Genomic DNA, 18,618 nt, shown 5'->3' with positions numbered 1-18,618 from the left:
TGGAATGTACCCAATTTGTCAATATCTCTTGGTAGAATCTTCAATGTTACCGATCAATACGTTAATTAGTATGTCGTTCTAGGAGTGTCCAGCCGAAGAATATGTTTACCGACGGTTTCGATTTGTTGGCTTTCGCAATATCATGTCGATGACCATTTACTCTCTTGTGAAGAGATTGACTGGTCTCTCCCACGTTCCATGCACTGGTACATCCTTTAATTACAATAACTCGAACTCTGACTATATTATCATATCGATTGTATCCAGAGATGGTAATATGTCGGTAACGTAGTAATTTTTAAGGTCACTCAAGTAGATTTTACCTAGTTGGAGTAGTTACGCAAGTGACTGGGTTTGTACACTACTTCCTGTTCTACTAGATTACTTTTAAGGCAAAATTGTAGCGACGTACAAGCAGTGGAAGCCCTAGACTGCGGAAGCCCTAGCCCTAGACTGCGGAAGCCCTAGACTGCGCCCCTGCGGGCGCAGTGTTTCAAGCTTTTACCGCTATGCTGCCTTCGGCAGCTTACAACTATGAACGACTCCGGATCACGGTATTCGATCGTAACTCCGTCTGTGTAGTTCTTAGATTGGCTAATCAACCAGACCACTGGATATTATATAACATCTTATCTGACAAACCACCTTTTCGATTTCCTATACCTCATCCTAATTCCTACAACCCTAGAAAAAAATATTTTTATTTCTTCAGCTTATATATACTATACCAAATCTTAACCCTAACACGTAGATTTATAGCAATATTTCGTTATACTTTACTATATACTATACCCAAACCGTAACCCTAACCCGATCATATATAATTGTATTGTTTTTATATGTATTCTGTAACTATAGAGATTGTATGATGGAGTGACGACTGATTTAAATGCCTAATTAATATTCATCCGCAACATATTTTGTTTGCGTGGTTTTTCAGCAATTATCTTGTAAAAATGGATATTTATGGTATTTTTGCCCATAATACTATAAATATGAGATATTATACCGGTATTAGTGCATTGATATACCGAAATATCTATATAAGTTGAACTACTCTATTTACACTGCGCGCAATAATATTTTCAACTCCCTTTAGATAGGTCACGCTCCGCTTTGCGGAGGGAGCTACCCATTGTTACGTGTACCATTAATAATCCCACATGGAATTCACACGGTGGAAAGTTGAGTGTTTGGTTGGTTTAATGCATGCTTATCGATGGGAATGAGTCGGTGTATTGGAGGTTGAATACTTATAACGGACTCGGTGACTAATTGGACGTCTTAATATGTTTGGCCTGATTAGTGAATATCTTGGATACTTGCGTGACAGTCTTGCGTTTGTTGCCGTACGAAGCGATGAATATACCGGTATATAATCGCTGCACAATGCGCACGGTCGGTGAATACCAGCGATGATTTATGATATAATAGCTATTATAGTGGCGTATTATATGATTATAGAAGATAACAATAATAGGGCAGGCGATGAAAATGAAACGGCATTTCGTTGCAGGCGAAGTGGGTATGCCATACCATGGTCCTTCTGGAAGGCGTCATTCAGCAGAATCTGTATGTATTTCAACCTGCCGACGAGAAAATATAAGTCACTTACCGTACTATTGGAGGACATTGATGTGATACTATAGAATTAGCGAGCTATCTTCATGTACTGTTCCGGTATGGTAATTGTTATTTGATTAGCAAAACGGAAATAAAATTCTGAGTATTATGCTTTCACAGAAATTCTGATTCCTTCATAACCGATACTTTTTCGTAAAAGTTATGGCCGAAGAATCATTGTGGGAGGATTGGGAATCCATCACCGAGGAGGAAATTTCCCAATGCTTTGAAGGATTGGATGAGTGGAGTGGAATAAGTTGTGACGTCTGTGAAGCCATATTTCCCACCGTAAGGGAACTCAAGAAGCACGGGAAAGTGCATAAGCTCCCGTCACCAACTGAGCAAATTGACATCGATCGAATAGTGGACATTTTGAAGATTGCTTGCCGTAATTGTCATTCTATTTCCAGGTGTGGACCACGATTTGAGGAATTGGATTTAAATCTTATTGTTCCACTTGTCAAACGCTTGAATGCTGTGTTCTGTGACGTTGGTACTGATGGCATTTATCAATACTACTCCAACATTTGCCAGCAGGCAAGCAACCTTCTTGGACTGCAGCATCAGCTTCTTGCTGCATCTTTGCTCGTGAAGATTGTTGATGCACTTGTTCACCAAGCTGAGGAAAAAGTTTTCACTGCAAGAATGTCTGGTATCAATAGCAGGGAATCGGGGGGTATATTGGTATATTGTACCAAATCTGGAATATTTTTGTGCCTCACTGTCTTTGGCAACTCTTTTCTTGGAAAAGGTATCTTCCTTTCTTTCTATATGAATAAATATATCAATTGGAATCGTTTGGTGCATTGGTTTCTTGATCTGAGTGAGAGATAGCCTACCCTGCATACCTTTATGATTGTGCTACAGCCTACCCTGCATACCTTTATGATTGTGCTACATCTTTCAGGCAAATTTAGCTTAGGCAGAGCTCCCACTTTCAGTTGCTTTCTGGTTTTGAGCTGACGAATGATGTCGCTCTCAAAATAATTTTCGCGGATTGCGGCTCTATTATAAATTACACTGTTAATTCTGATGAAGTTGAGACAGCTGCTTTACTTACGTCTCCTTATGGAGCAACGTCTTGATACGATCTCCTTTTGAGGGGTCCCTGATGGAAAGAAGGAGGCTGGCCATTGCTGCGTGCTGCTTCTGGGCCGCTTCATTCCTTAACAGCTCTGGTCTTCGTACCGTGAATAAGGACCTCTTACGAGATTGATCACTACGCGGAATGTTCACATAGGTACATCCAGGGATAGCGCAGTTTTTGGCCATAATTGCCGCGGAGGATCTATTATTTTTAACTACTAAAGACGCGAAATGTACAACGGGATATAAGACAATGCGATGTAGCCTAGTGAACAGAAAAGAAGATGTCAAAACGAACAAGTACAGTCTTCCAATGTAACATAGGCCTGATGCCCGATGAAACAGTGTACGATATTGATCTTTTGGATGTAGTGATAATCTTTTCGTCGCTCTCTTTCATCCGCTTTCCGTGTAGTCTATTCGTTTTTTTCATCGGTTGCTTATGCACAGAAAATAGTTTGGGCAGTTTTGTATTGGTATCAGCGGCCACTCAGTTACCGCATAAAGCCTTTTATCAATCATAGCATTGTCTACGAGTTTACGGGATTCGGCCGCGGAGAGTTATCGCTGAATAAGGCATTGCGGGAAATTGATTTTAAACGTGTTCTGGGTGGAGGCCAGTTGTGAAATTTTTATAGTGAGAACATATTGATGCTTCCTCGTAACATGCAAAATTTGAAACGTCTAGCTAGAATATTTCCACCCTTTCTCGGCGGTCAAATTCGTCCCTGTATTTCCGAAATAGCCTATACTTTTACATGTAAAATAGGACAATCGGACTCTCGCGAATGGAATTTTACTCCGCAAAGTCAAGCGTGACGGATCTAAACTTAGAACAATGGGTCGTCGCTCCATCCTACAGTCTCTATACTGTAACCCAACCCATAGATGATATCGTGTATATTTTCAATTACATGAGCCATAATTACCTAGCATACTACACATGCGTATATTGCGTCACAATATGAAGTAGTTTTGTCGCTAACGACTACTAACAAACAACAATTCCATATTCCGAACTGTCTTTGCTTGCATACGAATATATTGAAGATACGAATTGTCAGGTGACTCGTGTTTCATCCGCCATAACACCATCGAATGGATAGGGTTCGTATCATCTATAGGCCTACTACTTAATGGTTCATACGTTCATTATTTGCACCTATTCCTGTTCAATTACCTACTTTAATTTACGCTCTTTACTCCTATACTATCTTATGATTTCATTCTCATCTTCGTAATGTAGCATTAGGAACATGACTCCAAAACTTAAAAAAGATTTGCAACTGCTCCTTCGGGTCGTAAGCATTACCGGTATTTGCTACAGAAAAGGAGAGGCTAATACGCCCTACCTACGCCTTTACCACCCCTGACGACGTGAGGTGCCATGGTAGAGTTGCTTTGGACTGAGTCATATTCATGCTGCTACATTACTTCCCTCTGCTTATACTATAAATTATGATATCTATTTTATTTCCTTATTGTGGCTTTACCTTTATTTATACTGTATCTTACCATAAGGACTCCTAATCTTAAATATTCCCAGATTTTATGTTACATGATATCCACCCAAAACGTCCAATCTTTGAATTCTTGTTGGTAGGGTCAAGCCCGCCTATGACATCTTACCGAGGAAGATCCTATCGTAAAACACCAGAATGTCTTGTTAACCAAATTGTTGAGCAACATATATAATACATTCTCTTTAAACCCCGACAAGGAATCTGGTGGATCCATTCGCGGAAGCCCTAGACTGCGCCCCTGCGGGCGCAGTGTTTCAAGCTTTTACCGCTATGCTGCCTTCGGCAGCTTACAACTATGAACGACTCCGGATCACGGTATTCGATCGTAACTCCGTCTGTGTAGTTCTTAGATTGGCTAATCAACCAGACCACTGGATATTATATAACATCTTATCTGACAAACCACCTTTTCGATTTCCTATACCTCATCCTAATTCCTACAACCCTAGAAAAAAATATTTTTATTTCTTCAGCTTATATATACTATACCAAATCTTAACCCTAACACGTAGATTTATAGCAATATTTCGTTATACTTTACTATATACTATACCCAAACCGTAACCCTAACCCGATCATATATAATTGTATTGTTTTTATATGTATTCTGTAACCCAACCCATAGATGATATCGTGTATATTTTCAATTACATGAGCCATAATTACCTAGCATACTACACATGCGTATATTGCGTCACAATATGAAGTAGTTTTGTCGCTAACGACTACTAACAAACAACAATTCCATATTCCGAACTGTCTTTGCTTGCATACGAATATATTGAAGATACGAATTGTCAGGTGACTCGTGTTTCATCCGCCATAACACCATCGAATGGATAGGGTTCGTATCATCTATAGGCCTACTACTTAATGGTTCATACGTTCATTATTTGCACCTGGCTGGGTTTGTACACTACTTCCTGTTCTACTAGATTACTTTTAAGGCAAAATTGTAGCGACGTACAAGCAGTGTTGGGATCAAGTCACCAACTTCGAGTCACGAGTTATTTCGAGTCATTGGACATTTTGACTCGAGTCAAGTCAAGTCTATCGACAAGTCAATCGATTTTCAAGGGTGACTCGAGTCAAGTCAAGTCAAGTCACTCGATTTTTGGAGGTGACTCGAGTCAAGTCACGAGTCAAGTCGATAGTCGAGTCAAGTTGAATTTTCAAAGTACCAGACATAATTCAAAAGTCATTGCATTATGCTGTGTTAAATACAGATGGATTCCCCATTTATTATGAATCGAAAAACGAATAAAGAGTTGATTTATACACGCAATAAAAGTGCCGTATCGATCACGCATACGTAGAACTGCTAAACTACGCAAGTAGCGGTAGCCGCAGTCTAGAATTATCCGCCACAACACAGGATAAAATACGAAACCTCAGAATGTTGTAAAGAGGATATGGTGCAATACCCCACCCACCTACTTATCCATGATATACAATTATAAACGTATAGACGATATTCGTTCGATTTATATCATACAAAAGGGTTGGTTAAGGTGAGCACTGAGAACTGTGAGCAGTTTATAGAACAGAGATGCATTGCTAGTAGGCTATACTACTTTACTACTAGTTTACGACAACGTAAGCTGCAAGCTCCGACAACTGCGGTTGCCATCAATTTATTTCTTATATAACAATCGAGGGGCGGTGCAACGCATAATTATTGAATGATTGATTGCTCTCACAGGTCACATCGGCGTATCGTTGACAATTCGAACGTATACAATAGCTACAGCGATTTAGTCGACATCGATTGATGACTTGAAATTGACTCGTAAATTTTGCTTCGAGTCACGAGTCAATCCGCATTTCTGAAACATCGAGTCAAGTCAAGCAAAGTGACTCGAGTCATCCCAACACTGCGTACAAGCAAGCGAAAAGTAAATATTCTAGACATAATTTTGCCTAAGCAAATAAACACTGTCAAGTAGAAGTAGAAATAGTCTGAAATCATAAACACTTAAAGTAGTGCGCGTGGTTGGTTTCATATGTTTCATGTTTTTTTTTATATTAGTGCAAATGAATTACGTTTTTCCGAGTCTCTTGACGGCCAGTTATGGTTATTCGAATGAATTTCGAATTAGTTTGACATGAAATATGTTGACGAATTCATACTTGGAAATGACGTTCACTCCTGGTGGGAGTCAGTCTTGAAGCTTTTAGTTGGAAATATTTGGCAGTATAAATATATTGTTCTTGTTCTGTACTGAAAATTCCATTTCACGTCACCAGTCTGTTGCCAGTACGATATCACAATCGCACCAGACGCGATAATTGAGAGCAGCTATCCTGGCCGTCCGTTCACCTGTTGCATCGCGTATTATATCACCATCATGTTACATCTTACTTTGCTCCATTTCGCGTATAATTGAATAATAACCTCAATGAGAGATCGTGTTCCGCAGCGTACAGTTACTGCCATGTACAGGGATTGAAAACGCTCTTCTGAACTAAGTAATTGTATTACCTCGGTGGCGCGTATATCATACAGAGCAAAATGATATCTGGGTCAGTGCGAGCGATCGTTCCATCTGAATTGTTACTCGAATGATATTTTTGAAAACGAATTCATATCATCGTACTGATCCTAATGCAAAAATGGGGCTTGTTATTTCTGTCACTTTACTCGGTCATCGCATTTTAGTTATAAATCTTGTCCTCAAATCTTATCGCGGTGTGAGAATACCGTGTGAGGTATTTATATTATTCGTCTCGATTTGAAGGCCGTCCATTACACGCCGCTAAACAAACCAGTCACATCTTTGCAATAGCGAGGATCCGCAACTAATCAGATTGGAAAGGAGAAGTCCGATTGCCTCATGGCTCATAAGCAATTATTTTCAATTATCACACAACGTGCTCCACGATTATAATTATTATTCCACTGTAGACATATCATGTTATTTTGGCGTAATTTAACGAAAATTTCTCGAAGATCCCGGCCCAATTCGTCTCCACACAGATGTCGACACTAGGTATGTGAATAATTGGTTTATGAAAATTTTTAGATTTACTTAGCTTCCTAAAATTGTCATTCTGCGTTAGTTGTAGATCAATGCTGAGATTTCCTTCAACAAGAATACTATTTGCGGCCTTTGAACCATCACGGCGATGGTGGATATCTCAAAAATGGTTATACATGCGATCTGTACTGCGCTGTGTATAGCAGATTTTAGCTATATAGCAGAGCAGGGTCGGGAACCTTTCACGGCAAAAGAGTCATATTGGCCCGAAATTTTCAATTTAAACTCCCAAAGAGTCATGCATATCAATCAACTGTCACGTCAAAATTGAAAATTTGTGACTGTTGGTAGAACTAATTCATGTTGTTGTTGTTTTTTATTAAATATAAATAATGGCGCATATCGCCTGACGGCCTTTTGCGCCACGGCCAATAACATTGTTAACTAATTCATGTGATTCGTAGTGTGCGCCACATTTTTCTGCCCATATGCGTAGATGGAGCCAAGCATGGTCACCACAACAGTGCAAATTGCCACAGTAAGATTGTCTAGTTCAGGAATTACACACGTAGCAACTACCAATATGTATTGTATTTCCACGAACCAGCGAAACGAATACTTTTCTCAGCGCCGAAAGGTATGAAGCAGCCGAATATTTCAAACCATCTGTACCACGATTTGTGGGTTGCGACTAAAAATTACTTTCTGACTAGGTCTCTCACTCAACCCTTTGCTCTCTGACTTGAAGTCTGATTTGACTCAGTGGTTGATAAAAAATGAATCGACTCGAATCGAGTCAAAATTATAAAAGCAATATCGACTTTTGACAGGGAGTCTTGTTACTTCCCGACGACGCGACGTTCACATTTTTATTTGTGTCTCGTGGAGTCGTCTTTAATCAAAATACGCCAACCAACCCATTTAATATTAGTATATTGAGATTAAGTGCTCTCTTCGCCCCGAATGTTCAAAATATCATGCCGGTGACGTCATATGTTATGATGCGATTGTTGATACAATGCTCTTTCCAATCGTCTACTAGTTGTTGGCAATTACCCCTGACGAGTGTCAGCCGAAAATATTCGGGTTCATTTTATTATTAATATACTATTCAACTAATGTTTTTTTCATACTCGGGTGTAATTAGTTTATATCTGATTCGCTCTTGGTAGTACGATAAGTCGCTCGCTGTACGATGATATATGCTGTATTACTCTGCTATGCGTGTTTGTTTGTTACAATAGTCATTTACACCAGGCACATAGGGGGCTGGAATAGAACCACATGGCGCTCGACAAGAGACCGAGCTATAGCGCAACGCGGGCTTTCGCTCGAAGACGCCCACGACCGCCCACGCTGGAGGCGCTTAACAAGGGCGCAAAACGGATTATCTTGATGTTCTTTTGTTTCCTGTTTTCGTTTGCCCTTTTATTTAATTGAAAGTCGATATATATATAAACACCGGGCATATATTTCTTATTATTTGATTCCGTAGCTGCCGTCTTGTAGCACTGCCCACTTCTAGGCTTTTTAAGACACCGCTTACACGGATGAGATGGCGATGTATTAAAAAAGCTATGCGTGTGAATTGACCTCATATAATCAAGTATAAGAAAGGATCTCAGCCGCAGTTTGAACGGAACAAGTTCAGAATTCCGTCACGAAACGCATACAATTGCACATTATCACGAGCATCCAACATTTAACAATGGCTGTATCCAACAATGGGTAGCGAACTATATTTCATGCTTACTATCAAAACATTTGACAATAACCATCGACAATGTTATTGAGATGAATAATGGTAGTCTTCGACTGAGTCGTTGATCTGAAATGATATAGATCTTCCCTTGAAGATAATTATAGTGAGGGCTTAAAAACTTATGAGAGAGGAGATGGAAATTGCAGTGGCATAAAACCACCTGCATATTACTATTGAGAATTCTGGCCATTGTTGAGGAGTACGACGTCCTCGCGACTACAAATTGAGTTTGAGTTAAATTTTTATTACGCGGCATTTCTAATTCGTTGTCCTCTACTCAGTATGGGATTACAGACGAAACATAAAGGTTGGAGTATGTAGACAGGCTTTTACATACTACCAAAGTTGGCGGTCAATGACTCGAGTCATGACTCGACTCGAGTCAGACTCGAGTCACGATTTTTTTATGACTCGACTTGACTCGAGTCATTTTCTTGAAATGGGAAAATGACTCGACTCGACTCGAGTCAATATTTGGATTGACTCGACTTGTACTCGAGTCATTACACATGACTCGACCCAAGTCATTGACTCGGCTTATTTTATATGACTTGAAGATGAAGAAATTTGCGAATCATAATGGCTAGATCAACGCATCCGACGAATTCTGCCGACATCGCTATTTGTCACCGCTGCTTTCGTTGCACTTGTCTGATATCAGATATGCCGCCGTAAAAACAACAGAAAATGATACATAGTAGCAATGCATTGTACAAAATCGTCCAGTGATGAAGAGGTAATAGATCCTCCGCAGTTAAAGTACTCAAGACTTTTCAATTATACAAGCAAACAATTGAATCAAAGTTCAATTAGAGCCAATGAAATGACTCAGATGGTGAAGAGACTGATAAGCTCATATGTAGATTTGAAGGCGATGATTCTTTGCATTTTTGGGCGACTAGAAAGAATGAGTATTCAATGCTCTTCAGTGTGGTTCAAAAATGCTTGTCAATTCCTGCATCTAGTGCACTAGTGGAACGTGTACTCAGTAGATGTGGATTCATTCTACGGCCATGCCGCTTTAACATATTTGAGGATCTCCTTTCCACATTAGTATTTTTGAGGTGTAACTCATTGATTTGATCTGCTGTCTGTGAAAACACACAATGCCCCTCGTCCATTTGACGTTTTGTTAGGTATGTGCATTGTGCACGTGAGTAATAATGAATGGCTAATGTTGTGTGATGTTTGTACAATATGGCTGTTCTAAAATAACTTCTTTTTTATATTACTGGGTGGTTACATGATAAAATTGTTATGTTGCATAAAAGGAACACTGAATCTGGCTTAATTTGAAAAAAGTGGATCAATGATCTGAGAGGAGAATATTTTGGATTTGAAAATAAATGGAGTATTTTAGTGAGAAATTCTTTCATATAATATAATTACATAGTAGTAAGCCGACTATTTTTTCATATCCAAAACATTCTACTCTAATAACTTCACTTTTTCTAGTTGGAATTGAGTCAAATTTGCTATGAATCATATTTTTACACAATGTAACAATATCATGAGATAGCCGGTAAAATTCGAAAATCTTCATTTGTAATTAGTCTAAAATTTTCTTTCATAGCATTGCTTTCTACTGGTTGGAATTGAGCCAAATTTGATATTTAGGCAATCTAGCAATTTTAAGAAGTAGCCGGAAAATTTGAAAAATTGTTTTTGAACAGCCCCATTGTACAAATATTTCTCCAATGCAGTAACTGCGATGTAGTCGGTAATGCAATTGGGAAAACCTTCAGTATAATCAAAAGGTATCTGTTCTGTTGTCACTGCACAATGCACATAGTTGCATGCACGCTTTTACAGCATGCTGGCCTGTTGTAAATACCTCTACATAAACATGCATCTATTGATTCTCTATCAACTAGTATCTTGACGTGGATTTGTTGGTTCTCTATCAGATAGTATGTAGACGTGAATTCGTTGGTTCTCTATCAGCTATTCGTGAGCTATCGTCGATGTGTTCATAATAAAAACTGAATGCTTGTATTGGTGATGTATCAGACTGACAAGAGAGATATTTGATTTTAAGTTCTAAGATTAGTAAAGTTATCTTTAGCATCGGTAAATGAGGCCAGGACCTGTCCGTTATCTGCCTAAATAAACACGTGCCAAGACTCTGATAGGGACAAAATGAGCATGTTTCGCAAACAGGGAATTCGATATCACCCAAGCAGGATTGAAAACATGAGTTGAACATGACTTCAATACTGTGACTTGGAATCGACTCGAATCATAACACCATGACTCGGACTTGACCCTTTAAACGGTGACTTGGACTCGGACTCGAGTCTGTGATGAATTGAAAATGACTCGACTCTACTCGAGTCAAAACCACAAAAGTATGATTGACTCGTGACTCGGAACCATGTGACTTGGTTACAACCCTGCTAATTACTGTTTCTTAGGTAGTTCTATAGTTGCGTATTTTTAAAAAGTGATAAGTTTTAGTTCTACTTGCACATTAGATATAAAAACTTGTTGCCGAACAAATAGAGACAGGTGTCGTCGTTTGGCGTGAATCGTGATACCGGTGTTCTGCTGCATGATGTTCTTGCAGCCATACTATAGCTCAGACTCATCACTACTAGCTCGGGTTGCATTTGAAACAAGGTGTGCTTCAAAACACTTTGATCAAAACATGTTTTAAGCAGTGTTGTAAACTGATGTCATTTAGAAAAAAACATAATTTAATTTTAAAACGTTGAATAATTATGTCATAGTCGACGTATACGATGTTGGAACCTTCGAATCATTGTCGGTTCAACAGTTATAGCACGTACTTCTATATAACTCAAACCGAATGGATGCTATGATGTTAATGACCGCCGACCGTAAGGATGCTATACATGACGATGTAGTCTTAGTGAAAGGTATTTTTGGTCCGTTTAATCAAACATGGGACAGAAGCCCTTTTTGGTCAAAGCAGTAATCTCGTGGCTATATTTCCAATCGTAATTATTGCGGAGCCCTGTAAGAATATCAATTCGCTGTGACGTCACAGTTGATAATACTTCACGTCATGACTAAAACATAAACAACAAAATCACAAGAAAACGTGTTCTAAACATGGGCTATGTTTTAAACTTGTTTGGTTTGAATTGATTTTTGGTTTAAATGCAACCCTAGCAGTTGGTTGCCATTATATTTCTGTTCGATTCTGATAAAATAAAAAATGAAGGATTTGCTTCCGAATTGAATTCAGGTAGTTGTATTTTAGCGAGAGAATCACGGATCACATTTTTTAAGTTGAGGAAAATACATTTTACATGAATTGGCACTGAAGTCATGGATAACTTTCATCATTAGCAATCGATAAAGATATGCCATGGCCCATCATCAAGCTTCGAATGTTGCGGATGTTGAAGAATGTAAAAGAGTGAAGATGAGGACGGAAGAAACAAGAATCTGTTTCATTAAGATGTACATTTTCATCAAACTTGGCTACGTGGCTGATAAATCTCTTATCGACTACTCAAAATATATATTGAGTCCTTCTTCTGTCCTAAGAGGAGACAAGTTAGCGAGGATCAAGCTCCTCTCTGAAAATATTATCGCGGAAAGAGACGCAAAGCTACAAATTGTGGACGAGATGAAGCAAATTGATAACGAATCCGATGAAAGTAAATATTAAAATTAATTTATTGTTTACATTACTGACTAAATCTCCGTCCATTAACCGAAAATTAATAAATTGAATGGCGGAACGTGTTTAGAATGGGATCGTGACTTGGACAAACCACTAATCCAGTTATTTGACTGTCAACTAACTAATGCTTTTTTGAGTAGATCAACTTCTAATTGCGTATATATTGAAAAGCGAATAGTTCTAGTTTTAGTTCATTTTGAAAATGCAGTACTTTGTACAAGTCTGGGCTGAGACCAAAACTGCATACGTCCCGAATATCTGATATGCTCTTGATATCAAACGCGTCGCTGCAATAGGAATATAGGATAATCATGTATAATAAAGGACAACTTGATAAGTAACTGCACATGTCGGTGACAAGAAGAGTGTACCAGCAGCTGTCAGTCTGAAATATATTTTCCTAATTAACCTGATAATACCAAGCAATTAGATATAATATTGGTTTCAATATCCGCTTTGTCAGTTCCTGTATCTTGAATTTTTGTACATGTCAAGATTGATTCAACCTACTTTAAAACCTTTTAGGTTATCAGAAGATATTTGAGATGGATAAACCGCGAGACATGATTCACTTCGGAAATGCATACATCGCCAATATCGAAAAAGTCCTAGATATGCGGCTCCCATTCGCAAAGAAAGTTATTCCATTGTACGACAAATACTCGACAGAAATGAAAAGACTTCTCAGCATCCCGCCATCGGTTGAAAACGGCATCCTCAGCAGAATATGCGCGGAAATTTCTAAACTTTGTTCCCAGTTGGAAGTTGAACACCGAAATTTGGACCGAACGCCTTTTGTGAGAAAATCGCTGCAAGGCAAATCCGACTCCGCTGCCAGAGGTGGTGAAAGTAGTCATCGTTTGTACTGAAAAGAAGAAGAAGTAGAAGTACCGACGTAAATTTCTACTTGAGTAAAAGTAGAAGTAGCAATTTACAAATAAGTAAAAAACGTAAGTGATGAACGATCTATCTTGACCTAATCCTTCTAAGCTTGAGATACATCTTCAATCGAACTATATTTATTACAGATAATCTGTTTTTACAGCAGCAAGTAGCATCCAGCATAGACAACACAGGCAAATTAACAGTAATGGCTGGCTAACACACGAACGCATTTATACACTACGTCTTACACTAATAATCAAAAAAATCAATTATTGACCTAATCACCAAATGAGAAGCTCAGAAATACTAAATGAGAGTTCATAGGTCATAAGCACGTAACGATTCGCAACACTAAGCATTCCGAGCCTAGAAACTGAAATCTGTCAAGTACAAGTAGTCTGAACCCTAATACTGAAGGACGCATTGTAGGTGGACAAAATATAGCGAACGCAGAAGTACGTTGTTGCAGACTACCTCTGGTAGTTTATCACTTGAAAGTTTTTTGATGTTTTGTTCCAATTTTACATTACCTTTGGAAACGCAACTTCAAACAAGTGTTAAATATGTGATTTTAACTGGGTCTCGATTATTTATCTTATTTCAGTCGCAACTGCAGAAAAAGATCGTTTAGAGGACGTATTCACAGACATATCCTCACGGTTTGCAAGCGCCCAAGAATTCGAGAAATTTGCCTTTGCCGGTACCGGGCTCAGCTTAAACTTTGTGGAAGTAGACGAAATTAAAAGCGACAATACAAGAGAACTCGAAAGAAGAGTGGCTATGGTTCGATTATGGTCTCAAAAAGAAGGTTTGGATTTATTTGTCAAGTCGATGAACTATAACCCCAATGTCTAGTTTATGGTTTAGTAAGGGCTGCATTTATACATTATCGTCATCCGTGTTCCTGCCTCGACGACAGACTTGTACAAACTACATCTGCAGTTATGGTTGACGTCCAACCAACTCTTTACTTAAGTAGTTCTAGTTCTATTCGCGGATTTTCAAAAGTGAGCAGTTTTAGTTCTTGTTCTAAGTTGCACATTTATAATAAAGCTAGTTGCTTAACAACTATAAAACACTGTTACGTGTTCTGTTGTACGAGATTGTCGCAGCCATTGCTAGCTCAGAGTCATCACTATACTAGCAGTGGCGTAGCCAGGTGTGGGTTTTGGAAGTCGAAGCTCCTCCCATTTCAAACTTGTAAGATGTCGCACACGCGGATCAGATGCCAGGGATATAGACGAAAGAGTGGATTGACATATCGAGTAGAAAATATTCATTTATCATCTTTCGTGATTTTTATTGCGATGGTCGATGTTTCATTAGCCATAATCATTGTCGAATATTCTGTATAAGTTCGGGAATTGATAAGGGACTAAAATTCCGTACATTAGATGACTTTCCGCATCTCGATATGGTGATATTGATAACGATGACAGAAATGATGATCAAAATGGCTATTTCTAATTATTTCTTACACGCCTAAATAACTATGCATTCTTATGTTCAGTGCACCGTTTTTAAGAGGAAATATTCAATGAAAATAGTTTTTTTTCATAATTCAGGGAAAAGAGGCACACCCACGAATTTACGCAAGCTTGCTGATCAGTACTTCGAAAGTCAAATTTCTACATAAACAAGATCGGAAGGTTGAATAAAGAAACTTCCAAACCCAATATTTCGGGACGTATCTTTAATATCGATATCAACCTGTGAAATCGCGATATCGCACTTCATAGCTTTGCGGTTCAGTAAACTCTGTATACCTCTGTGACCTGCCGGTTTGATGTTTTATTTTCGTTCGCCTTGCGTGGTTCTGCCAGAATCTTATATTTGGGATAGTAATTCATATTGCAACCTTTATAGCTTCCAATCTAATAATAATTATAAATATTTCAGTCTTATTGTATATCTGCCCTTACGGAAACACCGTCTGGTATGTAATTTTAATTGCTGTGCTACTGATTGGTTTGGTATAGATTCTCAGATTCTCTTTCAGAAAACCGTTATACGTCTGTAGCAATAAAAAAAGCAGTCAGAAACGAGTCTTTTTGTGGTGTCAGTGGGTAAGATATATTCCCATGTATCAGTGGAGGATCCCATCATGTCTTTGCGGCTATATTATCTGCAACGTATGAGTAGCTACACTATATTTATGGCTAGTGATAATTCGTGAGAAAACATTACCGAAATCTCCTCATTGCAGCAACTTCAAGCAATGTCGCACGCCGTAACATTGCATAGAACAGGGGTTCCCAACATGTGGGACTTGCGCCCCTAGAGCCGCTACGAGCCGCTACAATGCAAACCGTGAAAAAATTGTCATCTCCATGTTTAGGCTACACCACGATAACAAAAGAAATAAATTCTAATTTCTTATAGAAAAGTATACTATTGAACCTTGTTCTTTTCTATTGAAGCTCATATTCCTATCAGCATATCGTCGTTATGTGGATTTTCAGAAACGTTCCTTCTGAATTTAAAGCAGTGCGGTGTTTTGGACATTCAATATTACATGCGGCTAACCCTTTTCATAAAAATCAAGCCCAACCTTCGCATTGACTGAATATATAACTAATTAGAAAAAATGTACCACCATGGTCTACACTACATCGTAAACCGGTGTACGTCAGCCCTAGATAGTCCTGTGATGTAACAATGAAACGGTGTCCACTATCTTCCTATAGGCGAGCGTGTGGAGGAGCCGTAGCAACACCTTAGGGCCGTATGGCGACTTTTATAACAGTCTATGTCGCCGTACCTCACAGATCGCGCCACAGAGTGGATTGAAATAATTTGTTGCTTATATGTTCCCGTTTAGGCACAGAAACTGGCTTTGTTGGTGCGTGTTTTCTATTAAAAATGAAATACAATAAACAGTGGCACATACATCCTCGTCTAATCAAACACAAAGCAATCTTACTCCGCGTTTCTTAGTTTAATATATTTATAGATTTACTTTGACGGTAACAATAGGGTTGCCATATTTTGAAATCTGAAAAGAGGATACTTTTTCAGAATTTTCAGACTTGCAAAACCGGAGGAATATCCTGAACAAAATGGTAAATTTTTCCCACATCGTGGTCGGTTGACTAAAAAAGGTCAACTTTCTCGATCAGTGCCCAAAATACAGTTTTTCTTTCACTTTATCAGGCGGTTGACTAAAAAAGGGTCAACCTTCCGGCTCAGCTCCCGAAATACCCGCCGGAGCGTACTTCGGTGCTGATTTACTGCATATCACTCGAATTTAGCCTTCTTTTACTTCACATTTTTTTGGTCAACCTAGGCCTAGAATACTGACTTTTTATACTTAAGTGGAAATCTCTACTGTCTACTTCTACTTGATTGTGAATTTACGAAATCAACCCTACCTGTTGGATATATAAGAAACATACGAATATTCCCAGTCTACCGTGGCGGTCACGGAATATGGTTCCCTGACTCTTTGTCCCAAACAGGGCCTAGAACGAAGGTTGAAGACGCAATAAATAACATAATTGGCATATATGTAAATACAGTGATATCAATAATGAGCGTCTCATCTTGGAAGTTGCTGTGTGATGATTGAAAATAATTGCATACGAGGCACAGGACTTTCCTCTGATTAATTAAGGATCATCGCAGTGGAAATATATAAATGGTTTGTTTGCATGTGTGAAATGAGCGGTCTTGCATTCGAGACGGATAAAATAAATACCCCACACGCTATTCACTAGAGCCGGGCCGATTTATCGACTCGCTGTTTATATCCAGTCGAATTCGAGTCGAATGTCATAATTTTAAAGAAATATTGGTATCGGCCATCCGAGGTAACAATATCGGGCCATTTTCGTGACTCCACAATATGGTATAGTTGGTAGTCATAGAACTATAATCTGCAATGGCTACACCGGGAACATTCAGCTATTTCTTAAGGCTTACAGGCAGGTGTGGTCGAAAGAGTTATCGTGGATACTCAAGTAGAAGTAGAAGTAGAAGTAACGTCGTACATTTCTACTCGAGTACAAATTAGAGCAGTCATTTCGAAGTAAGTAAAAAAGTCAGTATTCTAGGCCTAGTTGTGTCTGTAAAACTGAAATCTGGTAAGTATAAGATAAGTAGTCAATATTGATGACCATTCGAGTAAATATTGTATGGCAAAACCTACTCAAATACATTGATAAAGTAGATTTTATTCGTTACTTACCGCCTCATTCTACATGTGTCCATATGCAGCTTTATTTCTAGTTTATTTCATGTCCAAGCAAATCAATGGCTTTAAGCTGTTCAAACAAATGTTCTAAAATTTTGGAAATGCGTCTTAAGATAGATGCCATATATTTTGAATAACGGTCGAATATATCGGGCTTATCGGTGAAGGTGATAATTATCCGTATCGTTTCATCTGCCGGCAAGGCCCCAAATGATACATGGACAAGATTTATATCAAAACAGCGACGTAAAGTGACAAAACAAACAAACCTCACCGTTTGCATACGCATCAGTACAATGACATGCATTCCTTTTCAAAAACATAATTCCAGGAACAATTCAGACGGAACGATCGCTCGCACTGACCCAGATATCCACGCCACTGTATCGTTTTGTGTTGTGCGATATACGCACCACACTCAAGTTAATCCAATTTCACAGTTCGGAAGAGCGTAATCAATTCCAGTAAATAACAATTACTTCAAGTCGGGAATATTATAACGGCCTTGTCATGTCGACCGAGTTTCACTGCGTATCGGGATTATTGTATGGCAGTTATTGACTGTCCATTTCTGCAGACTCGTTTAGTAAGTCGGTAGCGATACTGTTAGAAATTGCACGCTGAGATATTGCTTTGGAGATAGATGCAAACGGGTTTTAGAACAGTAGTTCTACAATAGTTTTAGTTATTTTAGTAGTAGGCCTATAGTTAGTTCAACACATTAGTATTGCTATTTCAGTTTAAGATATAATTTGCACATATGAATATATTGATATGCGTAGTACTGCACAACTTATCAGGCATTATTTATACCGTGCTTTAAAACGCTGATTCGGAAACCTTGCAAAGCTGATCCATTGCTCGGGTGCTGCTAAGTGTTTCCCCATATGGGATGCCGCAAGGCCAAAATGAGA

General features: G+C 38.7%; 1 protein-coding gene and 2 long non-coding RNA genes across 5 annotated transcripts in view; 2 read left to right on the top strand and 1 right to left on the bottom strand.

Annotated features, from left to right (window-relative positions):
* The window catches only part of LOC145435452 (uncharacterized), a 78,496-nt gene extending 62,558 nt beyond the window's left edge, over positions 1 to 15,938 (top strand). The window contains exons 1-6 of one of the 3 annotated variants that reach the window (XR_013913846.1): positions 3,582 to 5,076; positions 8,468 to 12,601; positions 13,153 to 13,467; positions 14,117 to 14,320; positions 15,078 to 15,480; positions 15,533 to 15,618. Coding sequence is in view for 1 of the 3 variants with exons in the window: in XM_080312729.1 (XP_080168855.1) it covers positions 15,078 to 15,148 (71 nt within the window). In the remaining 2 variants the exon portion in view is untranslated. The other 2 variants (XR_013913845.1, XM_080312729.1) reach the window with 2 other exon arrangements.
* On the top strand, positions 874 to 2,417 carry LOC145435446 (uncharacterized). Its single transcript, XR_013913843.1, has 2 exons — positions 874 to 1,680; positions 1,744 to 2,417. It is a non-coding gene; the product is annotated as an uncharacterized LOC145435446 (long non-coding RNA).
* On the bottom strand, positions 2,351 to 3,180 carry LOC145435447 (uncharacterized). The gene is made up of 3 exons (XR_013913844.1): positions 2,684 to 3,180; positions 2,505 to 2,628; positions 2,351 to 2,471 (listed from the first exon to the last, which is right to left on the bottom strand). It is a non-coding gene; the product is annotated as an uncharacterized LOC145435447 (long non-coding RNA).
* Positions 15,939 to 18,618: the final 2,680 nt, after the last annotated feature.

Source organism: Botryllus schlosseri, chromosome 3 (assembly GCF_051294905.1).
Source record: "Botryllus schlosseri isolate E-star chromosome 3, Bs_hap1, whole genome shotgun sequence".
NCBI lineage: Eukaryota > Metazoa > Chordata > Ascidiacea > Stolidobranchia > Styelidae > Botryllus > Botryllus schlosseri.
The sequence above is the reverse complement of the archived record's forward strand: the minus strand, read 5'-3'. Positions and strand labels throughout refer to the sequence as shown.